The sequence below is a fragment of the Meles meles genome, chromosome 4 (assembly GCF_922984935.1).
Source record: "Meles meles chromosome 4, mMelMel3.1 paternal haplotype, whole genome shotgun sequence".
Lineage (NCBI taxonomy): Eukaryota > Metazoa > Chordata > Mammalia > Carnivora > Mustelidae > Meles > Meles meles.
In genome coordinates this window covers 39779320-39807033 of record NC_060069.1, presented here as the reverse complement: position 1 = coordinate 39807033, position 27714 = coordinate 39779320, and the positions used below count along the sequence as shown (strand labels likewise).

The 27714-nt window shown below is 39.8% G+C and overlaps 1 protein-coding gene across 1 annotated transcript; it reads right to left on the bottom strand.

The window, feature by feature from the left end:
• Positions 1-27209, bottom strand: FAM162A (family with sequence similarity 162 member A). The gene is made up of 5 exons (XM_046002991.1): positions 27051-27209; positions 9050-9172; positions 6552-6660; positions 2676-2784; positions 1-262 (listed from the first exon to the last, which is right to left on the bottom strand). The coding sequence occupies exons 1-5, from the start codon at positions 27082-27084 to the stop codon at positions 170-172; spliced, it is 468 nt and encodes a 155-aa protein (XP_045858947.1). The 5' UTR covers positions 27085-27209; the 3' UTR covers positions 1-169.
• Positions 27210-27714: the final 505 nt, after the last annotated feature.

The following is a 27714-nucleotide window of genomic DNA, read 5'->3' as shown; positions in this document are numbered from 1 at the left end:
TTTCTTTAAAGAAATTTATTTGTCCCACTATATCAGGAATGGGGAAATTACAAATCTGTGCAAACCATACTTTCATGAAATGGATCCTCATACCGTATTTTTTAATACAGGCCAATTGCTGCAACATTACTCTTGCAATTTCAAAATCCAGCCAACACAGATACCTCTGCTACTCTGTTTTGGCCTTCAGAGTTGCTTCTTCTCTCAGGCGAGCTTTTTTTTCTAAGTTCAGGCTCATTAAAGACTCGTTTCTTTTGACAGCCTAAAATGAAACAAATTTGGAAAAGGGTTTGGGGAGGATGTCATTACCCTACACTGATGTCAGCAGATTAACTAGGCCAGTGCAGTCCCAAAATGCTCTGCCGTGGGCACACTGAGCACAGAATCCCCTTCTGTGTGCCTTCTGCTTCCTCTAGACCTTCACAGTCCAATAGCCCATCCAGTCAAGCACAAGAGAAATGCCATACCCTCTACCTTTTTTCTGGCCCATTTCTTTAAATCCAGCTTCTTCCCTTATAATTTCTTCCCTTATCTTTTCCCTTTTCCGCTCTTTAGTATTGAATACCTTTTTGTTTCCATTTCTATCCTTTTTTTCCTTTCCCTGTTCTTTATTGCTACCATTTCTCCTTCCCCAACCCATTTGTATCCTTTCATACCCTTCTAACTCCTTATTACTCTTTTACCAAAAATATTCAGCTTTGGGATCCCAGACTTTACCAAATACTGTGATTAATGAGTCTCAGCAGTATCTATATCGCACTGCTCCATTCTTTGACAGCAAACAGCAGTGGGGGAGAGCCAACCATCCTCTTCCCTTGTTTCCCTCCATGTGACCTGTTACATGCTTGTAAAGCTTACATAAGCAGACCAGTTTCCAAAGTTTTATATCAAATAAATGAAACTGGCACCCTATATATAAGGTGGGATTTTCTTATATCTGTGTAATTTCACATATAAAGAATTAGGTATGGGAAGGGAGAGGAGAAGGGAATGGTAAGTTGATGGTGAGGACAAAACATACAATGGCTAATTCCTCTCTTTTAAATAGCACTAAGTCTAAAAGTTCTCCACTCTAGTAGCATTTACCAACTTGTAAGGGATCGATTAGTTCCACGTCAAACAAATGAGACAGTTTTCTGGCATATAAAGGAGAGAAACTCTCTTAAAGTTCATGGTATATACCGTTAGATGAGGCTAGAAGAATTCCCAAGGGATAACTTGTTTCTAGAGTATTTAGACTCAGCTTAGTACAATCAGGTATACAAAAGCAATGCAGACTTCTTGGAATTCTAGAAGTCCCTATGTCCTGTCCACATGCTTCTCTAAGTTTCATCTGAGAACTAAGCATGAGAAATCAAAGAGGAAGCCAGAAGAAAATCTGAAGTGGGGGAGAACAGAGATGTCAAAAGAGCTTCACCAAGTCCTGCACACTTGTCTTTCATGCTCCCAAAAGCTCAATCTAAATGGTCAGTATTTTCCACTCCTGAAGTCTGAAGAGAGCCAGAAGTTCATTTCCTTTTACTCTGCACTCACTGGAGATAAGGGAAGTCAGTTACTGCCAGGTTGGTAGAAGAACCTTTTTAATATCTGATAATAGACACAAGACATCTCTTTGTACATGGAAGCTGTGATATATAAAATTAGACATGGTATTAAAATAAGGGTTTGACCATTGCTGCTGCATATTAAAAAAAAAACCTATATTTTAAGCACAAGATAATATTATGAGAGTTTGGGAACTTGCAAACTTGGCTCTAAATTTTTATCCTGCCACTTACCCAGCTATGTGATTTTGGGAAAATGACTTAGTATCTCTAAGCTTCAGTTTCCTCTTTTATAAAGTATGGATAGTAAGAGAACCTACTGCTTAGGTTCTTAGGATATTGTGGTGAGTTTAACAGTGCCTGCTGTATAATGAGCCCTTGATAAGTGGGAGCAATTTTACTATCGCCTCAGTTAGGTCTAGTTTGAAACTGCGGCTTTGCCGTTTAGGAGATGTGTGGCCTTGGGCAAATTAGCAGCGCTTTCTTAGCTATGTTTCCTCATCTATAAATGAGGTCCTAATAATAGTACCAATTTTGCCATGCTGCTGTGAGGTTCAAATGAAAGAAAAGCCAAGAGCTTAGAAGACAGTGAGTATTCAATTAATGATAGCTACTAATAACAGTCTAGGTTAAAACAAAGATTTCTAGACTTGAATGCCTATGTAATTGTTTAGGAGCTATTTCCTTACACATATGGCCCCGTGCGGCCAAGCTTCAAGTCCACAGCAGTGACTAGAATGCTCACCAGGGTAAGGCAGCTGGGGCGTGGATAAAGACGCTCACTTACTGGGATTGCTGTACAGACATGCCAGTGTCATCATTAGATTCACCAGGGACATTTTTCTGGTTTCACGTTACTTACGACATCTGTGGTAACTAAACACTTTCTTTTTACTCTGTGTGAAACTAATTTAGTCCTTTACCTTGCCAAAATTGGGATTTGCTATTTATCCCAGGCATGACATCCCAGGTTTGCCCCTACTGTGTCTCATTTCTTATACTGTTTGTTTCTTATCATTTCTCATGTAGAAAGTAGCCCCCTCTTCTCAAGAGAATAAATACAAGGGTCAACCCCTGATTTCCTGTAGATCCTTTGTAGAAAACAGCGGTAGAGGGGAAGTCTGTGCTCACCTTCTTGCCCTCAATAACCATCCAGATGCATCCTGCCACTGTGAGGGCAATCATTGCATAGCTGACCTTCACTCGGATCTTGTTCTTTGCAGCATCAAGCATCTCAAACCTAATAACACAATGAAGTTACGAAGGAAAGTTAACTTTCTCTTTCTGAAGTTGCCAGTAGGAAATAAAACTCTGTGTAACACAAATCAGAAATGGAGTGGTACCACAAATAGAAGAAAAAGATGCAGGCCTGGAAATCTTGCAGGTTTTGGGGGAAGGTAAGGGGGAGGCATTTTCACAACTCACCTTAAACTTATTAATAAAATCCAGTAAGATAGCACAAACTTTCAGAAAAAGAGAAGAAAGCATGAAGACAGGAAGTGGATCGAGGAACAAAGGGGGAAAAAAGGCAAGGGGTATTACTCTAGCTTGCTATTGGCTTGGAAGTCAATTTTGGCTTCCAAGTTTCACAATAGCAGCCAATGCTAAAGTGAAAACAGGAGCTGTTTCTCCCGAGGGATTCTTAAGAAGATGTTACATGATACAGTGATTGTCTAATAATAAGAGATACTGAAATGAACTTCATGAGTTTTGTACATTTCAACACAAATCACAGTTCAGAAAACAAATGTGGGAGAAAGTCAAACAATATGATCTTTATACCTAAGTTTTCACTCTCTGCCTTGAAGCAGGAATAGTTTTTTTGTTGGTTTTTTTTTTTTTATGTTTTATTTATTTGACAGAGAGAAATCACAACTAGGCAGAGAGAGAGGAGGAAGCAGGCTCCCTGTGGAGCAGGGAGCCCGATGTGGGGCTCGATCCCAGGACCCTGGGATCATGACCTGAGCTGAAGGCAGAGGCTTTAACCCACTGAGCCACCCAGGCGCCCCGAAGCAGGAATAGTTTTAATAATCTAAACCTAATACTTAGATTTAGAACCAGGTATAGATTCCAGAGACTATCTGAAACAGCAGAAAGATTCTTTAAGCAATACCTCCTCAGTGTTTACCTTTTAACTTATATTTTGCTGAAATTGCATGACAGTGAACTTGAGACTGTGCTCTTTGGAAAGTTCCTCTTTGAACCTGCCCACTGAATAGAGACCTGTGTGCCTTAACAGAAAATTGAGGGTTGGATTATTGTTCTTGTGTGAAAGTGAAGAGGTCCACCAAGGGAGAGTCTAAAGGGAAGGCCACTGCACCTCTGTGAGTCTGTCTGTAGCCAGTGAGTTGTGGTTCTGTTACACGAGTCTTGCAGATCCTCAGGGCAGGGCAGGAAGAGTCCAAATGGACCCTTGAGAGAGCACCGGCCTACTCAGTAGGGGTGTGGATAGGAAGTGATTATCTCGAGATGATGGGATTAAAGTGCTAACTTTCTTCTTTCTTTTTCCCCCCAGATTTTTAACCACACACAGTTTTCAAATCAGGAGGGAAAAAGTACTTTAAAAACGCTTGGAAGGAGGTATAGGGTCAAGGCATTGCAGGTGGTAGGAGAAGCCTAAAAGGATAGATGTTGTGATGTAAGAGGGGACCCAGGGAGGCAGCCATGTGAACGGAGTTCTCCAGGCACTGAAGCTGGGCCTGCAGCAGGGTGAGAGGAACCGGGGGCAATTGCGAAGGACAATGAATTGCTCTATTAAGAGCATCTGAGAGCCCACCAATCACAAAACACCCATGTTGACAGTATTTTATGTGAACTGGCATTTCCAACTAAAGTGCTGCGATACTCCTGTAAGGTAATGTATTTTACTTTTCATTAGAAGTATTTTAAATTTGGGGGCACCTGGTGGCTCATTCGGTTAAGCAGCCAACTCTTGCTGATTTTGGCTCAGGTCATGAGCTCAGGGTAGTGGGATCAAGCCCTGAGTCAGACTCCTCCCAGAACATGGAGCCTAGCTGGGATTCTCTTTCTCCCTCTGCCCCTCCCCCACCTACTCTTATGCCAGCGTGCTCTCTCTCTAAAAAATTTTAAAAAATAAGTATTAGGGGCGTCTGGGTGGCTCAGTGGGTTAAGCCTCTGCCTTTGGTTCAGGTCATGATCTCAGGGTCCTGGAATGGAGCCCTGCATTGGGTTCTCTGCTCAGTGGGGTGCCTGCTCCTGTCCCCCCTCCCTGCCTGCCTGCCTCTCTGCCTAATTGTGATCTCTGTCAAATAAATAAATCTTTTTTTAAGTATTATAAATTAAAAATATTTTACATTATAAAAGTAAAATACATTTAAATAAGGTCATGAGATTGCCCTCCATTCTACAGGAAGCAATCAGAATGGGCAAGTTAAGCAGTGCCTGTTCAGAACTACCGGCATAAGGATGATCACTTGCCCAGGCTCACAGCAGAACATTCTAGGGTGACTCAGTAGGTAGTACTTTAGGCTTGAGGGGGATCTTGGAACCACTCGTAAGGCAGACTGAGGAAGGTATTCCATGGCAAAAATCTATATAGCACCTATTAGAGCCACGGGTATGCAGCAGCTTGTTTTCTCCTGGAATACCGAGGAAGAAATTAAGACACAGGCAAGAACTTATTATCAGGGGTGCCTGGGTGGCTCAGTCAGCTGAGCATCTGCCTTTGGCTCAGATCATGATCTCAGGGTCCTGGGATGGAGCCCCCCCCCCCCACATCATGCTCCCTGCTCAGCAGCAAGTCTGCTTCTCCCTCTTCCTTCTTCCTCTGCCTCTTCCCCTGCGCCTGCTCTCTCTCCCTCTCTGCACCTCCATCTCAAATGAATAAATAATATCTAAAAAAACCCCAAAAAAACAAAAACCTTAATATCATTGTTATTTCCAGCTTGCTCTTATTTCCCAGGAGAGTACACTGTCATTTTGACCGGCAGAAGTAGAATGGCTGTTAAAGCCGTTGTAAACAAAAAAAGCAATTAACACTTCTCTTCCTGGGAAAAGATAACCCTGAATGAACTCAGATTGTTTAAAATCATACCTTGAAACCAGAAGCCAGAAGTTCAAGGAACAGGTTCTTACCAGAAGGGAATGTCTAGGAACTTTGTCCCAAGTCCCTGTCTCCGAAGAGGATGGTGCCCCACAGGGGAGATGGCAGCACCTGCTTCTCAGAATCTCTCTTGGCCAAGATGCAAACCAGTCAGGGTCTTTAATATCAGGCTGGAGCAATGGTTCTTAATCGGGTTTTTTTTCTGTCTCCCCAGGGGACATTTGACAAAGTCTGGAGACCTTTTTCACTGAGTGTCACTGGCATCCGGGAAATGAAAAGGCCAAGTGAGGTGATGCTAAACATCCTACCATGTCACGACAGCACCCACCAACAAAGAACTATCTGGCCCCAAATGCTAATAGCACTAGGGTTGAGAAACCCTGGGTTAGAGGAATCTACACTCGTCCACAGACTCTGAAAAAGTCTGGGTTTTTCAGGGAGGGCTGGGTTTAAGGAAGTTGGTGAGAGGGATAGGAAAGCATGCTTTCTGGGATCTCACTAAGAGAATATGTTACTCTTAAATACTTTTACGCTATTATGAATACAAAAAATAACCTTTTATTCAAGTATTGTTGAATACCTGAGTGGATTTTATAGAATATAACTATTAATAACTGTCAATGGCACCTAACCGATACACCCAGATTAAAAATAAGCTAAGAACAGTGAACATCACTGCTTAGTCACATTCCTGTAGCTCAGGAAAGAAATCAGTCAGTTGACTTCAGAGTACCCAACAGCTCTCCAGTAGGCCCAACACAGCGTATCAATGAGATACAAGATCTTCCAGCACTGTTTTTATTGCAGGTACTTGCCAAAGAGGAAACATTTTGAGATGTGACAACTATTCTAAAATTTGGTTGAAAGTTCTTAAATAGATTCAAAGGAAATGTTTTGCCTTTGAAATCAGCAAGGAAGAAAAGCCGCTTATGTTTGGCACTCACGAGATAGTCTCTGGGATATCCTCCTCCTTTTTGAAGCGGCCTGACCATATCAGGATCTTCCTCTCCCAGTTTGTAGGTTTGTGTAATGGTACTCTGTGGCTGTAAGTGTCTATGAGAAAAAACAAGACAAGGTATCTTATTTGAGGTTATGACTCTCAAATTTAGCAATTAAAAATGCTATCTGTGCTTTTTTAGCTATTCAATGAAACAGAAACATTGAGAAACCTCAAGCTAATTTGAGCTTTATTCAAATGGGATTTCTTAGGATGCCTCATTTCTCAAATGAGGTTCCAAAATTCTGTGGGGACTGAGGTAAAATAAAAATATTTCCTAGCCATTGAAAGTTGAAAGAACACCAGAAACAACGTAAAGGTAAAGATGAACTAAGAAGGGAACAATGAGACGCTTATTTGACTTCAGTAGAAAAAGAGAAAGATTATAAGGTAAAATAAGATCACAAAAGACCTTGAATGCCAGGCTACGCTTTTGAAACCTGATTTGGGAACCACTGTACACTTTGAAGCAAGGAAGAAGTTAATGTTTTAGAAGATTAATCTGCATAATAGACAGAAGAGAGAAAAGAAGGATAGAATAGAGTGGGCAACAAGTTCAAATGGGAAGCTGTAAAGAGAATGAGGTGATATGTTCTGAACTGGAGTTGTAATGGTGGGAACAGAGACAAAAAAGTCTGTCTGAAGATGACTGAAAGGGTTTGGAGGCTGATTAAATTAAGACCAAGAAGGGATCAAAGAAGAACCTCAAACGAGAATGAGTAAGACAACAGCAGTACTGTTAACCAAGATAAGGAGACTGTGAAAAGCACCAGTTAGGAAAAGGAAAAAGCATGTATGCCTTTTTATATAATATTGAGTCTAAATTTATGCCATCTGGATAGGTCTCATTAATGAAGTCAGAGTCGAGATAATCAACGGTGCAAAGGGAGAGCCAGTGAAAGTGATAAAGACTCAAGAGAGGGGACAGGAGAAAGGGGCAGCAGAGGAAAATGCAGTGGCCAAAGAGGGAGATGAATAAGAAAGGCACACAACCAGAGACTGTAAGAGAAAGTCTTTCAAAAAAAGGAGATGTCACTGAAGGAACAGAAAAGGTTAGGGAGTCACAGAATGTTAGCATTAGAAGGGACCCCGAAGATAATTTCATCCAACTTCCATGTACTGCCTACATCTCCTGCAGACAGACCATCTCCTTGACTTTGCTGCCTACATGATACACTCATGCCTATCTCTGCACCTTTGCTTGTGCTGTTCTTTTCGCTTAATCAGAAGGCAACAGCAAAGGAGCTGGAAAGTCCCTAGGAGAAAAATCCATAAAGAACTGAAGGTGAGAAAAGAGGTTTAAAAGTATAGAAATAGTATTGCTCTAGTTTTATCTTTTAACCCTTCCAGCCCTTAGCACAGCTCTATAGTTATTGCTTTTTGTTGTTTTCATTTTAAGTACATTAAAGACAATTTGGAAAGTATAGATGCAAAAAAAGACGATAGAAACTATCCCTAATTCTCCTGCCATAGCAGAATCACTATATTTTTATTTTGATAGTGTTTCCTAAGTCTTAGCCCCATAAGTATGGGGGTTTATATGTCTCTTTATATAAATTTACATATTTATATGGGTATCATGCTACACTTACACACAATATAAAAGTCTGTATCCTGACTTGTTCACTGACATGACAAACATTTCCCATGCCAGTACATGGTATTTATTAGCACCATTTCCTACAGCTACACAATCTCATCAAGTAGATCTAACATACAGATTAATCATTCCCAGATTATCTAACATTTAGATCCGTTCTCATTTTCCTATTATATATAAAATATGGGAACAGCTTTATAGTCAGAGCTTTTTTTCACATATAGGGATTATTCCTGAGGATATATCCCTAGAAATGAAATACCAGGTTGAAGGGTATAAACATTTTTAAGCTCTTGATAAATATTCTTTGAGGACAGTTCTTTTCTATTTACCAAGACCTGCCTGACGCTAGTATACTCCTATGAAGAAGTAATAATCAAATAGCTCATGGGACCGTACAGTTTATATATTATACTCCTTGTTTCCACAGTGGACAGTGACAACTGTTTGAGTTACGAATAAGACTAATGATGGCTGAAATTAATGCCCAAGCCAGAGGCTAGCCCTAGTTTTATTGTACCTAAAATACCGTTTCCCAATTTGGTTCATCTTTGGGGTTCCTTAAAAGACCATTTCGGGATCACTATTTACTTTGGTGCATCTATTCTCCAAAAAAAGTCTCCAATCTAACCCTGGAAATAGGTAAAAATGATGGACGAGGAAAATGAAGAAAGCACTGCTTCATGTGAGCCAATATAGGTACAATCTGGGAGGCATGAACTACAAGATAGGGAAGGATGTAGGAACCCCTGGAACAACCTGTCTTTTAGGGTCTTTTGATTCTAAGTTGTTTCACTCTTTGGGAACTGCTTCATCCATATCTGGAAAAATGAATAAAAACTTACAGGCTGGAGCTTTTGGACTTTCTTGTGGCTTGGCACAATATCCATTTATTCTCTTCAAATCAGAGTTTCTGGTAAGTCTTAGAGATGAGGAAGCACCTCTTTCATATAACCTAAAATAACTTCCTAGAAAAGACAGAGAAATGTTTCAGAGGAAGTAAATCCAATGTCTCAAAATGAAAAATGCCTACAGAATATATATTTCACTTATAAAAATTAACTCATTTAAAAAGTGAATATACTACTCTCTATGTAAGATAAACATATTTAAGATATGATACTTGGTGCTGTTTTAAACTATACATGTTTATATTATACATTAGCAATTTATACTATAAACATTTTATCAGCTGTAAGTTTTATAAAAGTACTTCTCACATGTATCTTGTCATAACAATGGTTCTGGTGGAAAAATTACATATTATAGCCCTGGGCAGTTAAACCAGATGCCAAGATGCCAGTACTACTCTAGTAAACTCTGGGTAGGCTGTAATGGCCAGCAAGGGGCTCTATAAAGCCTTCTTCCACCCAAGCTGTAATTCTCCAACTGGAAATCAACTTTAGGTGTAGTCATGAATTGTGTAAAACTTTTAAACTATATATTTAAAACTGTATAAAACTGTGTGTGTGTGCATATATATATATATATACACATATATGTATATGTGTATATATATATATAAAATCTAAGTACACATAGGGATCAGTATTATAAATCTCCATGTACTCACCACCCAGTGTCAACAATTAAGCCAATAAATATGGTTTCATCTGAACACCCCGAACTCCCAACTAGATTATTTTATTTTTAAAGATTTAATTAACTTATTTTTAAGAGAGACAGAGAAAGAGAGTTGGGAAAGAGGGAGGGAGAGGAAGAGAGAGAATCCTCAGACTCTGCTGAGTGCACAGCCCAACCCAGGACTCAGTCTCACGACCCTGAGATCATGACCTGAGCCAAAGTCAAGAGCTGGATACTCAACTGACTGAACCACCCAGGCAACCTCTTGATGAATTATTTTCGAGCAAATCCCAAATATCCTATTAGTTCATCTACAAATACTTCAGTATGCATCTCAAAACAGCAACTTTTCAAAACCATTATCCAGAATACCATTAGCTTAATTAAAAATATTACATCCTTGATATTAGCATGTGATGATCAAATAATAAATTTCCCCAATGGGCTTATAATTTTTTTAATAGTTGGTTTATTCTAAATAGGTGCACACTGAATATGGTTGATGTGTCCCGTGTAGGTCTCCCCCTCCTTTCCTGTCATTTGTTGAAGAAGCTAGGTTCTATAGAATTTCCCTCATTTGGAATTTTGCTGATGGGTGTCCCCTTGATGTTGTTCAATATATTCTTCTAAATTCTTTTCCTTATAAACAGATTTCTGAGGCTTCATCAGATTTTGAATTTTTAGCAAGAATATGCCATAGGCAGTACTGTGTATTCCTACTGTATCCTACTGTACTGATCCAACTGTATCAGTCTGACTCTTCATACCTTATAAAGACCACCACCACCGTCAACCTTTCATTTGATGTTTTTAGCAGACATTAATGATGTTATCTAGATCTATTATTTCAAATGGATTGTAAAATGGTCATATTCTACATTAACTATTTGATTATCCTAAGGTAAAAGTCCGCAAGAAATGTGGAATAAATGCTTGGTTCTTCCTATTTGCCAGTTTTCAAATTAATGGATTGCTTTCCTTGTAACAAGTGATATTTGTTTAAAAGTAAGATAAAAGTGGGGGGCCTGGGTGGCTCAATTGGTTGAGGTTCCAACTCTTGGTTTTGGCTTAGGTCATGATCTCATGGGTTGTGAGACTGAGCCCCATGTCCAACTCCATGCTCAGCAGAGGGTCTCCTTGAAGATTCTCTCCCTCTGCCCCTACCCCCACTTGTATGCATGAGCTTGTACACACGCGCTCTCTCTCCGATTAAGTGGAGAAATCTTTAAAGAAAATACATAAAAATAACATAAGGAACTCTTGCATTTTAACACGTTCCCCAGCCCATTTGAGTCATTTTTATTTTAGATGCTCAGATAATCCAATTTTTAGTCACTAGGGACCCTTCTACGTTGGCTCCTGAGTACTTTCAACATGTGCTCAGTGATCATTGATACTTTCCTTACTTTCTGCAATGACATTCCAGATTCATTTTGAATGCTTCCTGCCCCTGATTTGGAATCAGACATTCTTTTAGTGTGCTCTGGTTTCTTTAAGAAGTATTTTTAGAGATGCCTTAGGAAGGCTCATTGTTAGTGAGATTGTCATTGTTTCCATGCTTTCTCAGTGAACAAAACTAGAAAATTAATTCATTCTTAAAACAAATGTATGCTTAAGAACTTAGTTTCGGGGGCTATGGGGCACAGTCAGTTAAGCGTCCAACTCTTGGTTTTGGCCCACGGTCATGAGATTGAGCCCTGTGTTGGGCTCTGTACTCAGCTTGGAGTCTGCTTGAGATTCTCTCTCTGCCCCTCCTGCTCATGCTCTCTAAAATAAATATTTAAAAAAAAATTTAGTTTCAGCTAGCCATTTTCACCTTCAGCCTTAGCATAAAATTTTTAAATCAGTCATAATTAATCAGAATTCAAAGCACAGACAGCCAAAAATAGTTTGGATGAGGATGAGAGAAAAGGGGGGTGTGATTCTGAGTATGGGAGTCATGGTACAGAGAGACCAAGGCTGGTACAGGATTCAGAATCAGAATTGCCCTACAATCCTAGAACATAGAAAAAGTGGAGCACTATGAAGTACAATAGAACAGAAAAGAAAGTCGGAAAGGCACCAGTGATAAATCTGATTACTGTCCTGGCACTGCCTGATGCTCTGTGTAACCAAAAAAGGAATGCCCAAGACTTGCCTTTAATGCAACAAGAATGTGCTCTCACAGCTATGTGGATAAAAGCTCACAAGAAAGTTCAAGTAGTTTTTGAAATCTATTTGTTAATAGACAAATAGTCTGAACCTTTGCAGTTCCAAACTCCAACTTGGATATCTTTGTAGCTTCAGAGTTGGAGCAATAAAGGGAGGCAAAAGAGGGAATAGGAATAAAATATGGTTAGAGGTAGACTTCCCAAAGCTGGTGAGAAACATGATTTCTTGCTGTTAAAAAAACTTAAATGTAACAATTTAGAAGATATTTTTACAGACTTTATATGGACATATGTTTATATTTGTGTAAAGATTTTTAAAATAACTTACAGATATGTAACTCTGTATCATAAAACTAATTTTTCTTCAAGATATTTATTTATTTGGCAGAGATCAAAAGTAGGCAGAGAGACAGGCAGAGAAAGAGAGGGGGAGGCAGGCTCCCTGCTGAGCAGAGAGCTGGATGTGGGGCTCGATCCCAAGACCCTGAGATCATGACCTGCGCCCAAGGCAGAGGCTTAGCCCACTGAGCCATCCAGGCGCCCCTAAAATTCATTTAAAAAAAAAAAAGATTTATTTATTTGAAGGGGGGGGAGGGAGAGACAGAGGGAGAGGCAAAGAGAGAATCTAAAGCAGACTCTCTGTGACCCTAAGATCATGACCTCAGCTGAAACCAAGAGTTGGATGCTTAATTGACTGAGCCACCCAGGCACCCCAAATTTGTCCTTTTAAAGTGTACAATTCAGTGATTTTTAGCTTAGTCACAAAATTGTGTACTGATCACCATCATCTAATTCCAAAAGACTTTCATCATCCCAGAAAGATGTTTCAAATTTTGACAAGGTCCAACTTAACCATTTTTTTCTTTTGTTGCTTGAGCTTTTGGTGTCTTACACAAGGTCACAAAAGCTTACTTCTATGTTATCTTCTTAGAATGTTACTGTTTTATTATTAACATTTAGATCTGATCGATTTTGAGCTAATATTGGTATATTATGTGTGGAAAGGATCCACCTGCATTCTTTTGCAGGTTTTCAAAATTCAGTTTTCCTAGCATCACTGGTTGAAAAAAAACCAAATGATTCTTCCCCCTGTTGAATTATTTTGGCACAATACAGAAAAATCAACCGACCATAAATGTGAGGGTTTATTTCTGGACTCTCAATTTTGTTCCATTAATCTATATTCCCTTCTATTCTATGATGTATTAGCTTAGTGGTTACCTAGTCACTGGACAGAGATGTCCTTGATGCTTTCCACCAAGAAGTTTGCCAGCCTTTGCCAAAGGGCTTCATGTGCCTGTTGTAGCATGCTCTCGGGTGGGTCGGGGAGAAGCTGTTTCCACTGAATTAGCTGAGTCAGGTGAAAAACAGGCAAGCCCGATGAGTGGGAATTTCCAGGGAAGTGCCAGACAAGCTAACTGTAACAATTCTTTGGAGCTGGGGACTTTAGGGAGCTCCAAATCCATTCTGCCCTCTTCAGTGCCTGCTAGACCTGCAGGTTTTCAGTGAGAGGCTATTCATTTTCAAGCTACTGGGAAGCTGACAGGTGACAGAAAACTGTTAAAGCTATCATAAACTTTGCTATTCCTACCATGATTAAGTCATTTTTCTTGGGTAAATGCTACTCAGATTGTCACAAGCCTCTGGTTATTTTCTAGTTCTGAAAAAATTTGATTTTAAGGATTTTTGGCAGTGTTTTCATTGATTTTACTTTTTAAAGATTTATTTACTTGAGAGTAAGAGAGAGTGTGAGAGAGAGAGAGCGTGTGTGTGAGCAGGGGAGGAGCAGAGGGAGAGGGAGAAACAGATTCCGCGCTCGGCACCGAGCCTATACAGGACTCTATCCCACAACCCTGAGATCATGACCTGAGCTGAAATCAAAAGTTGGACACTTCACCGACTGAGCCACCTAGGTACTCCTCATTGTTTTTATATTGGAGTGGATTTTCAGAGGTCTTCTTACATACTGGAAATTTTATATAAAGATTGTGGTTATTTGCCATCTGATTTCTTTCATAAGGGGCTACATTTATTTCATTTTCTAAGTCTGTAATCCCAGAAGGTCTTACCCCAATCTGGGTAACCATGCCACCACTGCCACCTAGTGACCGTAAGTGTGCACCAGGAAGAAAGTATGAATCACAATGTAATCGATCTCTGATTCCTTCCTCATTTTAAATGTGGATAATGTAGTATTTACTGCTCCAGCACTGATTTGAGGGATAACTGGAAAAACGACCGTGAGAGCATTTGGCAAGATGCTTGAAACATGGCAGGTCCTCTAAATTTTAAGTTTGTTTGTTTATTTGTTTTTTGTTTTTTTTTAAAGATTTTATTTATTTATTTGACAGAGAGAGATCACAAGTAGATAGAGAGGCAGGCAGGCAGAGAGAGAGGGAAGCAGGCTCCCTGCTGAGCAGAGAGCCCGATGCGGGACTCGATCCCAGGACCCCGAGATCATGACCTGAGCCAAAGGCAGCGGCTTAACCCACTGAGCCACCCAGGCGCCCCTTAAGTTTGTTTTTGAAGCATGATTTAAACCAGTAATTTTCAAAACATTTCCATAGCACTTTTCAATTTTACCTTTAGAGTGGTCAGAATTTCTCACCAAGGTAATTTTATGCAGTTACCAGGGCATGAAGATATTCTATAAAACTTTACAACAGTTCTTCATAGTTCTTGGGATTAAAACAAAATGCTGTAATGTTGTGAGTCTCAAACGTCAGTGTGTGCCAGAACCACTTGAATGGCTTGTTCAGAATCAAAGTTCTGGGGTGGAAGCTGGGAATCTGGATTTCTAAGAAGTTCCTAGAGGAAGCCGTTACTAATGATTTGACACTACCCTTTCAGAACCACTATGTTGTTTTTTTTTTTTTAATATTTTATTTACTTATTTGACAAACAGAAATCACAAGCAGGCAGAGAGGCAGGCAGAGAGAGAGGAGGAAGCAGGCTCCCTGCTGAGCAGAGAGCCTTTCTCAGGGCTCGATCACAGGACCTTGAGATCATGACCTGACCTGAAGGCAGAGGCTTTAACCCACTGAGCCACCCAGGCACCCCCGTTTTTTTTTTTTTTAAATTGTGGTAAAATATACATAACATAAAATTTATCATTTTTACCATGTTTAAGTGTACAGTTCTGTGGCATTAAGTATATTCACACTGTGGTACACAATCACCACCATCCATCTGCAGGACTTTCTCATCTTCCCCAGAGAACCTCTTATTTACTGTGACCTACAAGTCCCCATCTCGCACCAGCCTGCCCCATTCCCTTCTTGCAGGCACTGAGACGGAAAGGAACAAGGTTAACTGGCAGTGAGCTGCAAGGTCCACAGGAAGCAAGAAAAATCAGGAATTATTTCCTTAGGTATTGCCCTTCCCTATCCCTCTTAATTAGAACAGAGACAGCTTAGGAGGAGAGATGACAAGATGCCTCTCAGCTCAGTTTGGGTAATACTGACAAGGCAAAAATGCTATTGTGTACCCCTAATTACTACCAGTCACATAAATGCATGTTTGGAGATATTCATTCAGCAAATAATAACTGAGTACCTACTATGTATCAGACATTGTTCTAGACAATATACAAAAAGATAAAAATCTATGCTAGTAAAACTTATGTTTTCTACTGGAGCGAAAATATACATACATATGCATGCATATATACATATATGAATATACAGATACACACACACACACACACACACACACACACACACACACACATAGTTAGACAATAAATGACCGAGAGAGAAAATGAACACTGGGAATGTGACATGCAGAAGTGTTTGTGTGCTTGGAATGGGGTGTGTGTATGAGATTTTAGGTAGACTAGTAGGGTGAGCGCTCTTTGAGAATGCCACTGTCAAAGGAAGTGAAGGAGCTAGCTATGCAGATATCTGGTGGCAGGATATTCCAGACAGAAACAACCGTTAAGTGCAAAGGTCCTACAGTATATTCCAGGAACCACAAAGAGGAGGCCAGTGTGGCTGGAACAGAGTAAGGGGAGTAAGATTTGAAGTCATTAAAATATCTGGGGTGGAGGTGAAATTAAGGACTTGAAGGAATGAGAGGTTTACCTAGATCAGAAAATACCTCCCAACTTTTTTCTTACTACAACTTCATACTGGGTGCCAATAATTTTTACCTCCCTAAAGTATAAAGGTTAATTAAAACATGCAAATATGGTCATATTATATATATTAGAAATAACAAATGTAAAAAATAATTTTAAAAAACTGAAATCACTAAAGAAAATTGTGAAGTACTTAATGTGATTTCAGTTATTTTGCAATTACAAAAAAATAAAAGAACATAAAAGTCTTAGTATCATTAAGACTTACTTTTCTGTGTCAAAGAGATAACATATCCTGCCCTACAGACATCCAAGACAGAAATTTTCCATCCTTTGGTGGATCGCAATTAAGAACAAATATACAAACCAAAGGAAAAACAGCCCTTTAACCCTATGGCTGCACTTGCAGCCTGCCCCTGGCTGACCGGTTCTGGATCCCCCAGGGCCCTAACAGGAAGTCAATAGGAACCCTCGCTCCTGCCTCTAAGGATGTGACTGAGGAATGTCTGGTTAACATAGAGTAGAGGTTCTCAAACTTTATTGTGCCTCAGAATCACCCAGAGGACGTGTAATAGATTACCAGAATCCAGTTTCAGAGTTTTTGATTCAGTGAGTATGGGTGGAACCTGAGAATTCCTATTTCTAACAGTTTCGCAGGTGATGCTACTACTATTGTTCTGGGGGCTCACAATTTGAAAACCAGTATCTTACAGGTTTTCCCAGTAGCTCGAGACTGAAATGGGTCAGCTGGGATGAGTGTGGTTCAAGTACTGGCTTTTGCCTTGTTGCCCCCTCCTTTCAATTAAAAGCCTTTCCAACCTCATGATGGACAGTGCAGAGAGGTGGAGATGCTTTTTTTCTGACTCTTTCAACAGTCCTGGAGAGAATCATCAGTGATGTGACCTTAGAATTGATAAATGAAGGCTCAATGAATGCTATGGGAGAAAGAGGCTTTTAGATGATCTAATTTAGAGTTTTATAACCTGTGTGAATACCAGTTGCCAAGTGTGTTGTAAATATGTTGCTAACTATGAAGGCCCTAATGATTTGCTTAAAAATAAAATCATGGGTGTTGTGCAAAAACAATGAATACTGTTACGCTGAAAAAATAAATAAATTAAAAAAATAAAATAAAATCATGGCATTTGTCAAAACTCATAAAACTGTATATCACAGAGAGCTTTAATATATGCAAATTTTTTAAATTTAAGTATCAAGCAGGATGTTGGGAGAATCCCAGAATGGAATGCAGATTGTGACAAATGCATCAAACTGTACTAGAAATGTATAACATGACCTAACCCCACAACCTTCAAGGTGGGAAAAAAGAAGCTGACCTAAGTTAACTTTGGAAACATCCTTTTGACCGGAAACTTTAAGACTAAAGACAAAAAGAACTATACATAAACACTGCACTCTAGTTGGCAATTTGTTTCTTACAGGAGCATGGGTTAACAATCCTGAAACTACTTTACAAGTATACCAGGACTGAACAAATAAGTAAATAAGTGGTAGATAATGACAGCCCAGAGAAAGAAGTTCCAAAATCAAGGGGAGAAGGCTAGAATGAATGAGGTGCTGGATCAGTCAGAGAATTCAGAATAAACAGTTTTACATTGCTGTTTATTAACATATATAAATATATTTATTTATAGGTTATATGTTATTTGTATGTATGTATGTGTATGGAGAGTTGGTAGATGTAAGACAGATACAGACATAATCCTAAGTATGTGTGTACACACGGGTTAGTATACATACATGTATTTCCTAGCTCTACCCAGTGGGAGGGCCTGGAATCCGTGACACTTCAGTGGGAACAAGCACACTCAGTACCCGGATCTTGATTTCTAAATACCATTATCAAATAAAGGGAACTAGGGCTCCTTGGAGAAAAATGGCTGGTTCTAGGCTGAAGCAGAGAGAATATGAGATGAGTCTAGAATACCCTGTAATGCCAGAAAGGAAATATTCAAAAAACACAAGAATGTTTTTGGATAGGGGCGTGCAAAGGTACATAAGAGCTGATCTGATACAGCCAACCTGGAATAATTTTAACAACAATATAATGTAGTAATAGATTACAACTTAAGGTATAAAATATACGAATCCATATTAATATAAATAATAACTGAATAAATAAATGAGGGAGAAGGGACAAATCTTGCCTTTTGGGAAAAAATCCCAAATACAAGTAGATTCTCTTTCCTCCTGGATTCCTTTCCCCTTGTGGGAAAGTACGAGTTGGACTTTGGGACTTGTTTCCAAAGAACAGAGTATGGGAAGAGAAAAACAGTAACTTTACAAGGAAGGAACAAACTGACCAAGGTTAAAATCACCAGTCATGAATCATTTGGATACTGTGTACCGTCGGAAAGACACTTGACCTCTGTGCTCGTTATTCTGTCAAACCCATAACCCTAGTCTCATCATGAGAAAGCGTTAAACCCAAACTGAGAGACATTCTACAAAATATCTGACTTGTATTCTTCAAAAGTATCACGATCATGACAATCAAATGTGAAGCTGTCACAGATCAGAGGAGGCTAAAGAGACGTAACAACTGAATGTGATGTGGCATCCTGGAACAGAAAATGGGACATCAGTAGAATAACCAGTGAGACCCAAATAAAGTCTATCCTTTAGCTGACAGTAATATACAAATGTTAATTTTTTAGTTCTGACAAATACACTATAGTTTTACAAGATGTTAACATTAGGGGCAACTGGGTGAGAAGTATACAAAACTCTTGTACTATCTTTGCAACTTTTCTGTAAATTAAAATTATTCCAAAATAAAAATATTTTTAAAAACATGAGTACTGGGGCGCCTGGGTGGCTCAGTGGGTTAAAGCCTCTCCCTTCAGGGACGCCTGGGTGGCTCAGTGGGTTAAAGCCTCTGCCTTCGGCTCAGGTCATGATCCCAGGGTCCTGGGATTGAGCCCCGCATCTGGCTCTCTGCTCCTAGGAGAGCCTGCTTCCTCCTCTCTCTGTCTGCCTCCCTGCCTACCTGTGATCTGTCTCTCTCTCTGTCAAATAAATAAGTAAAATCTTAAAAAAAAAAAAAAGTTTAAAAAAAAAACCAAAACGTTTAAAAAAAGCCTCTCCTTTTTTTTTCCTCTGCTTGGCAGGGAGCCTGCTTCCTCTTCTCTCTCTCTGCCTGCCTCTCTGCCTACTTGTGATCTCTATCTGTCAAATAAAATAAATAAAATCTTTAAAAAAAATAAACACATGAGTACTTGGCTATTTAGTATATCTTGTTTTTACTTTTTACATGTTTTATAAATATTTTATATTTACTTGATATTTATTCTTTTTTAAAATTAGGAAGAATTTGATGTTATCTCTATCAAAATGTCATTCTCACTCACTTGCACTCCAATATGCTTTTGGAATGAGATAGAAAAAGAATTTGGAATCTCCGTAGAGTTGTATACCCAACTTTCAGATTTTATAAGAGCATGTAGACTCCTACACTACTCAGTACTTAACGACATGCACTGTCAATTGTTCTATAGTTGCCTTACCTCCTCATCCCCTTTGGAAAAGGCTTTATTTCACATCCCTCCTCCAGCCTCCACAGCAGCTGACTACCCTTATGGGTAAAAGACCACTATCTGACTATCTCACAGTGAATGATCAGAGCCCACCAGGCTGATTCTCGTATGCTGCTATGAGACTGCCCAACCACCTTCTCTTTTCCTAGTGTACCAGAAGGCCAGGAGCTACCATGACCCTGGCTGGGAGAAACAGCTTGTTTCTGGGGAACAATGTTCCCTTTTCATGTCCTATGGAAAGATTTTTTTAATCTAAATACTTAGGTGAACGGTTCTCATGTTAGCCCACAAATGCCTATTTAATCCTCCTAGAATTCAAATAGGATATTGCTAGTCCTAAAATGTTTGCTATGATACGAAAGGGCAAATCTGAGGAAGGGAAATTGAAAGGTTGTTTTGAGAATCAAATCATTTTTAAGTGTCAGGAGAACAAAGCTAAATGTATGCTTATCCTGACAACTGCAAAGCACATACACCCTTTAATCAATACTATATTTTCTATCATTATGATGAAACTGTAAGTCAAATGTTTGTAGCCACGCAGTAGACCTAGAAGGAAGAATGACAAAGTGAGGGTAATTATCTCGTTAGAGAAATTAGAGATCTTATCCCTACTCAGAACTCATTTAAATTAGAGAACCACTGATTTAGTTTCCACATTATAAGCAAAACTGGGCTACTCTAAAGGCTGGCCACAACAAAACCAACAAATGAACCTGAGATATTAACTTACTCTGAGCTTTTTCAATGATCAGGTTTGATATTTCCTATCTGCAATTATTCTGAAAAGGATGGAATTTTTTTGCTTCACACTCTGATTTGCCCAGCTCTTGTATGCAACAAAGATTTCCAAATTTGCCTGCTAGGCTCCCATCATTCACAAACCTGCCTTCTTAATGAGGTCCTTGCTGACGTTCTAGGGCTTCGAATTTAAGTTAAGACTCTAGCCTAACTCACTCTGAATCTGGGTACTGTGCCTATCCATGTTTCCCCCACTGTAAGATTCCTTTTGTCTGCCAAACTCCCAAAAGGATTTGGGAAACAGGCAGAGCAGTTTTAGGTAGGCAGGAAAAAAACACTAACAATGGTGATTTCATAAAGTAAATCTAAGTGCAGGATGCAGGATGGGCCAGGGGCGAGGGACAAGTCGGGGTAAAGGGAGCAGGAGTAGCAAGACATAATTATGGAAACCTCCTTGTTGGTGGTGTCACAACACTGTAGTTCAAGTGGGTTGTATAAAGGAAATAAGACAGCTACAGGTCCTAACAGAGAGGATCTAACAGATGTCAAAAATACTACGGAGGAAAAATGGCAAGAGAGATTGACATTATGAACTTTTGTGGGCTGGACAGAACCCTAATCACCATTTGTAACATTGCTTCTATGGGAAAAAAATTTAGAGTTCAAAAAACAGATTTAAAAATAAACCTTTGGAACCTGGCCAGTTTTTAAGTGGGGAGGAAACTATCTGGTGGCCAAACTTTAATGAGATGGGGCCATTTCTTCGTGATTTTTTTTCACTACCATTAACATTCCAGCCCATTCCCAAGAGTGGTTATTTGAAACTCTCTTGGCCTTAGCCATTGACCTAAATCTGCTTTTTGACAGAAACTGATTCCCTTCTCCATCTATTTCTCATCCTTTCCTTCAGGTTTATAAGAACACTAGGCCTTCCTTCACTCTAAACTAGTGAACTGTTCCATCTGTGACCCCTCTTACTAAGGGATGTTATACCAAACTTATCTTGCTACCTCTAGATCCTTCCCTCGGCCCCTTTCCTGCCAAATGGCTACCTGCCCTTAAAAAAATAAACTTTAAATTACAAAAGTAACACTTGCTTATTACAGAAAATTTCGAAGTTTAAAAAAAGATATGAAGAAAAATTAAAACACCTATAATCACATCATCCAGGGATAACAACTTATCTTTCCCAGACTTTTTCCTACGCTTACATATAACATACACATTTTTCATAAATAAGTACTACTACATCTTGCTTATGTCAAAATAATTCTCCAAGATATTAATTAAAAATTGCTTTTGACAGCTATATAACATCCAACATATGGATATAAGCTGAATTCAATCACTCCCTTGACTTTATGTTTCCCAATTTCACTACTACAAATGAACAGTTTTCTACATAAATCTTTGATGATGTTTCTGATTATTTTCTTATATAGAATCCTGGTAGTGAAGGGTTAGCACATATGAACCTTTTTAAGAACAGAACTGCTTTCCAGAAAGGCAGAACCGGATTTACATTTTTACCCGTAGCTGATGAGAATTCTTATCTCATTATACCACGGTGGCACTGAGGGCACGCTATCTTTGACAAAAACCAAAAAACCACCACCAACAAAAAATAATCACTTGTTCTCAACAGTTTCTATAAATAAAATACTAATCTCCTTCCTTTCATAGTTCAAATGACTGAATAAGTGGCATGTATTTAACTTCTTACCTTGGCCTCACTACCCACACATTTTACTATAATGTTTCTTCCCCCCCTCATTTTACTAAAATTGCTCTAACATTAGTGATCTCTTTCTAGTCCCATGATTACGTTTTTTATAATCTCATCATTAGCTCATTTGATTCTACTCTTCCCATCTTTAAAGCCATTTGACTCTACTGACCTCAACCTTCTGCAAGGCCCCTGTCTCTCCTAACATTTTACTGCCACATTCTCTCCCTTCAACTCTGATCTGTATGATGTACATCTTTAATGTCCTCTTTGTCACGTCCTATTACTTACATCATATCAGGCCTCCAAGACTCAGTCTTTGCCTCTATCCCACATTCATCTGCCTCGGGGAAGACTCCCTCCTTTGTCCCCTGGTCTTTGACTAAGAGGTCCCATATTCACCTAAAACTCAGTGCCACCTACCACTCAATAACGCATGACCCTCTCTGCCACAGCAGTATCCCTTCTTACCTTCCTTACTTCAGACAACAGGGCAATACTCCTTCAGCTCTCCACACTCAAAAACTTCAGAGTCCCTTAAATCACCCTATGTCTCACAAAGCCGCACTGATTTCTTCAAAAACACTTCCTAGATATATTCCCTTTCTGGCACTTCCATCATCAACTCACACATGGATTTCTGTAATATCTTCACAGGACGTAGCTATTCATGTTAATTTTCCAAAAATGTTTCTTTAATGACTTCTGCTGGAAGACTTCCTTTTGCCCAAATTCAAGTCGTTCAAAACCCTCAAAGGCCACACCTTATCTATTACCTCCTGACTGAAATCCAAGGTAACCCTTCCTCCTTACTATCTTTTCTCCTTCCACATCCTCTCCAGACTCATTACTGCCCCTACCTTTGCTCCTGTCTCTCTCCCATGCCTTCTGTTTCAACGAAGCCTTCGGTAATTTTAACCTATACTTCAATTCCTTTCTTAAAGCCAGTGCTATGTTGGGTCTTGGGAGGAGGTCAGTGGGGAAAAGCCCTGATTTGTAGTTTTGTCAATGTTGGGTCCCCCCAAAATTGGGTACCCCAATAATGGGTCCGTGATTAAAGGAGCTAGACTGATACAAAGCAAAGGTCAAGCAAAGCTTTATTTCGCGCCAAGCATCAGGAATCAAAGTGGCCGGCCAGGGCCGCACCTCTTACAGAGAGGGCGACCCCTCCCTGCTTTCCAGACTAACTTTTATAGAGCAAAGGCCATGTGGTTGGGTCTGACTATACACAGGTGGCTAAATGAATTACAATTCACCCCACAGTAGCCATGGAAACTAGCCCATCACCTTGGTAGCTAGGAGACAGTATGTGCCCCCACTGATTGGTCAATTTAAGTTTTACAACAAAATGGCAGTTCAACCGGGGTGAGGCTGCTCTGGCTGAATAGGCCCTTACAGTAAATAACCCTCACCACAGTAAATTTTAAGCTACCAATATAACATGACAAATTGGGAAAAGATGTGCACAAAGCCAATAGGAATTGGCTCCAAGGCACCAGAGCAGCACTTAAAATCTGTTCTGCAATCCAGAACTTAATATACTGTCATGCATAAGCTCTCCAGATGTATTATACAGGTATATTTGCTCACAGCAACAAACTCCAGGTCTAGGAAGAGTGGGAGTCCACTCATTTTAGAGCTTTCATAGTTACAGGGCACATAGTGTGTGCTCAATAAAAACCTGAAGACAAGACCTGGTGGGAGTGAAAGCCAAAGAGCAGTAAAAATGGTCATGTACTCATTTAGGGTTGGTTAGCAAGAACCAACAGAAAGGACAATGAAGGAGTAGAATGTAGGTGAAATAAAATCAGAATGGGAGTCAGGAGATATTGGTTATGTCCCAGCTTTGTACCTGTATGACTCTTCTGAAGCCAAGTTAATTTCCCACCTATAAAATTAGGGGGCTAGACTACAAGACTTAAATGTTATCTCTTGATTCTAATGCTGTGGAATGTCAGTTAAATTGACAAGGACACTGTCTATGGTCCACTGTATTGGTATAATAATGATAATAACTAAATCATTTAAAATCTGTTGGTGGGCACCTGGGTGGCTCAGTGGGTTAAAGCCTCTGCCTTTGGCTCAGGTCATGATCCCAGGATCCTGGGATCGAGCCCCACATCGGGTTCTCTGCTCAGTGGGGAGCCTGCTTCCTCCTCTCTCTCTCTGCCTACTTGTGATATCTCTCTCTGTCAAATAAATAAATAAAATCTTTTAAAAAAAATCTGTTGGTAATCCAGCAAAGTTTAGGACAACAAAATTTTTCTGAAGATGTGAAGAAACATTCTTGTAAAGCCATTTCATTCTTTTGACTTAATAATTATTCTGTAGAAAGTAATAACTTATTAAAAATAATTTTAATTTAATTTTAAAAAAATTATTAATTATTTAAAATAATTAAAATAATTATCCCAAAGAGGGGCGCCTGGGTGGCTCAGTCGGTTAAGCATCTGCCTTTGATTCCGGTCACGAACCCAGAGTCCTAGGATGAGCCCTGCATGGGCCTTCCAGCTCAGTGGAGAGTCTGCTTCTCCTTCTATCCACCTCTCCTGCTTGAGCGCGCACACACACTCTCTCTCATAAATAAATCTTTAAAAAAATAATAATTATTCCATATAATATCTACTGCCTGTCTGTGAGCTGGACACTGATAAGTGCTAAGGATTTAGTAAAAACAGTTTAGTCTCTACCCTCGTGCAACCCAAAGGAGTATGGGTCAGTAGCCATTTAGGTCCAAATCATGTATCAGTGCCTTTTAACTTAAAGAGCACAGACTGCTCTAAGGAATAGATGCAAGCTATGGATCCTCTCTTCCCAAAACATAAAAAATGAATACAATTTTCAGAGGTTCACAGGACCACTCATCTGTGAAAGGGTCCAAGAACCACAAGTTAAAAACTCTGACCTCTATCTCCAGCTATAGCCACAAAATGAGAAACAAATTCAAGTTCATAAAAACCTATATTGTTTGCTAACAGAATACAGCAAAGATTACTAACAGAAACAGTTTTTAAAAAGGTCCATTGTTTAAAGGATTAAGCTTTGGCTATTTGAAATTTCACTCACCTAGAGTATCTTATTCCATATAATATTCTGGATAAGTGAAGCATGCCTAGATTAGGTTTCTACTTGATCTGCCTTTCCTTTGGTTAAGGTTGCCTGATAAATCAGTCTTCTTACCTGAAAATCCATTTGCACATAAATGTGTGCTTCCATTTCACAAGTAAATCTGCATTTCATGACTCTTCCATTTCATATCAGAGAGACTCAGTTAACCATGACAAACACATACACAATGCACACATATCCTGAATAAGCATCTTGAATGAAATAAAGAGCACAAGTTCCTGAATTAGAAGGCACTTACTCATCTCCTGGCTCTAACATTTTATGGCTAAATGATCATGAACAAGTCATTTAACCATCTGACCTACGTTTATTCACTTGTACATTGGAAAACAGATGATAAGACTTACCTAAGAAAGGTACTATAAGAAATCAATCAAGTAAAATAATGTATGTCAAAGTATTTAGCTATAAAATGGACACAAGTAGGTGAAAGGGCAGATTGCTTAGAGTTACTCACAAAACATCAGACATTCAAAGAAGTTCCTTTGGAACGAGTTCCTAAAACATTCCTGGTGGATGTATATGGAATAAAATAAATTGTTCTTGAACTGCTCAAGGAATTTTGTTTTGACTGAGTGCCCAAAAGTGAGGTTCTTAAATATCAAAAGTCTGCAGAGAGACTTTGGAATCTTTATAATGCATAAATATATTTTCAAGGCAGGAAGATAAACTACTTAACACCACAGGGTCTTAGTTCCTTTGTAGTCAAAGTTCCTTCCACTCAATGTATTTAAGGTTTTTTACAGAGCATTGATTCTTTGATTTACCTTGTAATAGCTAACAGGTCAAAAGGATGTACACAAAAGATTTTAGGGTAAGTTAGTTCAACAGAAGCTAAACAAATCAATGAAATCAATCTCTTTTAGCGGAGGAAATGTTTATTTTAAAGGAAGTAAATAATATTCTCCAGTTTGAGACATGTTTTCCAGTCCATTCTGCATTGTAACACAAAATAAGGATATAAAAGGTAACTTTACACAACTTTACATAACTTCATTTACATTTGCAGTGTACATTTACATTATTTCAATAGGCAAGTCTGGGGTGATTCTTCCCTTAAAATTTGAAATAAACAACTTTTTAATAATTTGCTCCCAAAAAGTAAAAGATCAGTCATTACACCTTACCAAAGTTCATAAAGGTGACCAAAAGTGATTCACACAGGTGCCTAGAAAAGAGCAAGGCGGCAAACATTCTGATTTCTCAGCCCCTCCTAAGCAAAGGCTCTGCTTGTTCCCCAAGAAGACAAATTAAGATCTGACTCCAAATGCTCATTACACAAACGTCTATTAGAAAAATAAACTGCAGATTCTACATAACATGTAACTGTCGAATTGTTTAAAAGAAATGTATCCCCCATTTTAGGAAAACAATTAGTATTATCCGGTAAGACTTTAAATCCCTTTCCTAACCAGATACTAAGTGAGTAGGAAATTCTAGATTCTTAAGTTTTCTCTGAGAGCAGGTATAAACTCTTGAGATGGTGGGGGCAGGGGAGACTCAAGTAGAGCTACGGACGGGAGAGGTCAGGGTGGGAAGCTGAATCAGTCAGGAAACGGGGGAGTTCTGGGGATGGCAGGTGCATTAAGCACTGAGCTCAGAGGACACTGGGGATGGCGGGATCGATAAGGATCGGGGAACAAGGGCTCGTTGGTGGGAGGTGTGTGGATGGAGGGCCAGGCACGACTGTCACTGTGGGCCAACCCCTACTACCTGCTTAGCAGTTGCTCGCTCAACCTTTGCTCTCTCCCATCACTCCGAGCAACTTCGGAGTGCTCAGTAAAACCGAGCAACTACCAGACCTGGGGAAGCTGCAGGATTCCTCAATCTCCAGCAGCCAAACTGGCTTCCCAATCTCCCCAAGCCCGGCCCGCGTCTCACCCGCTGCCTGGCGCAGGCCGCGCAGGCTCCCCATGGCCGCCTACTCCGCTGACCCTAGAGCGCCTCCCAGACAGGGACAGCGCGGGCGCACTCAATGTCACCAAACGCCCGCAACCGGCAAGAGGCAGCAGACGCAGGCGGGCAGGACTTGGGCTACTTGAGGGCGGACCGAGCGGGTCGGGCGTGACGCGGCGGGGCGTGTGGGCGGAGCCTGCGTGGCGCGCGGAGCGTGTGGGACGTGCGTGACGCGCGGACTATGCGGGCGGTGAGCCTGGTTCAGCCCCGCACAGTGCCTGACGAGTCTTTAAGAATGCCCTTGTGGGATCTGAGTATCAGGGGCCTTTGCAGTCATTCCCTGCGTCTAAGAAAGCGCCCTTTAACATAGGAGAAATGTGCTCACTATAGAGCTTTTGTGAACTGTAGACCCTGGAATCGCACTGCCTAGAAAACCAGTATTTCAATACTGTTTTTCCAGCATTTTCAATGGATATGTATCAGTTCATCAAAACCACACAGTCGGGCTCCTAATAACTGAGCGACCCCACGTCTTCCTGGCTTTGAGAGTGTTTCTCGGTCTACCTGAGAAATTCACACACATGCTTTCCTATTTCTTTGATTTGCCTATTTTTATCAACCATTTTATTTCCACACCTTAACACCTTAT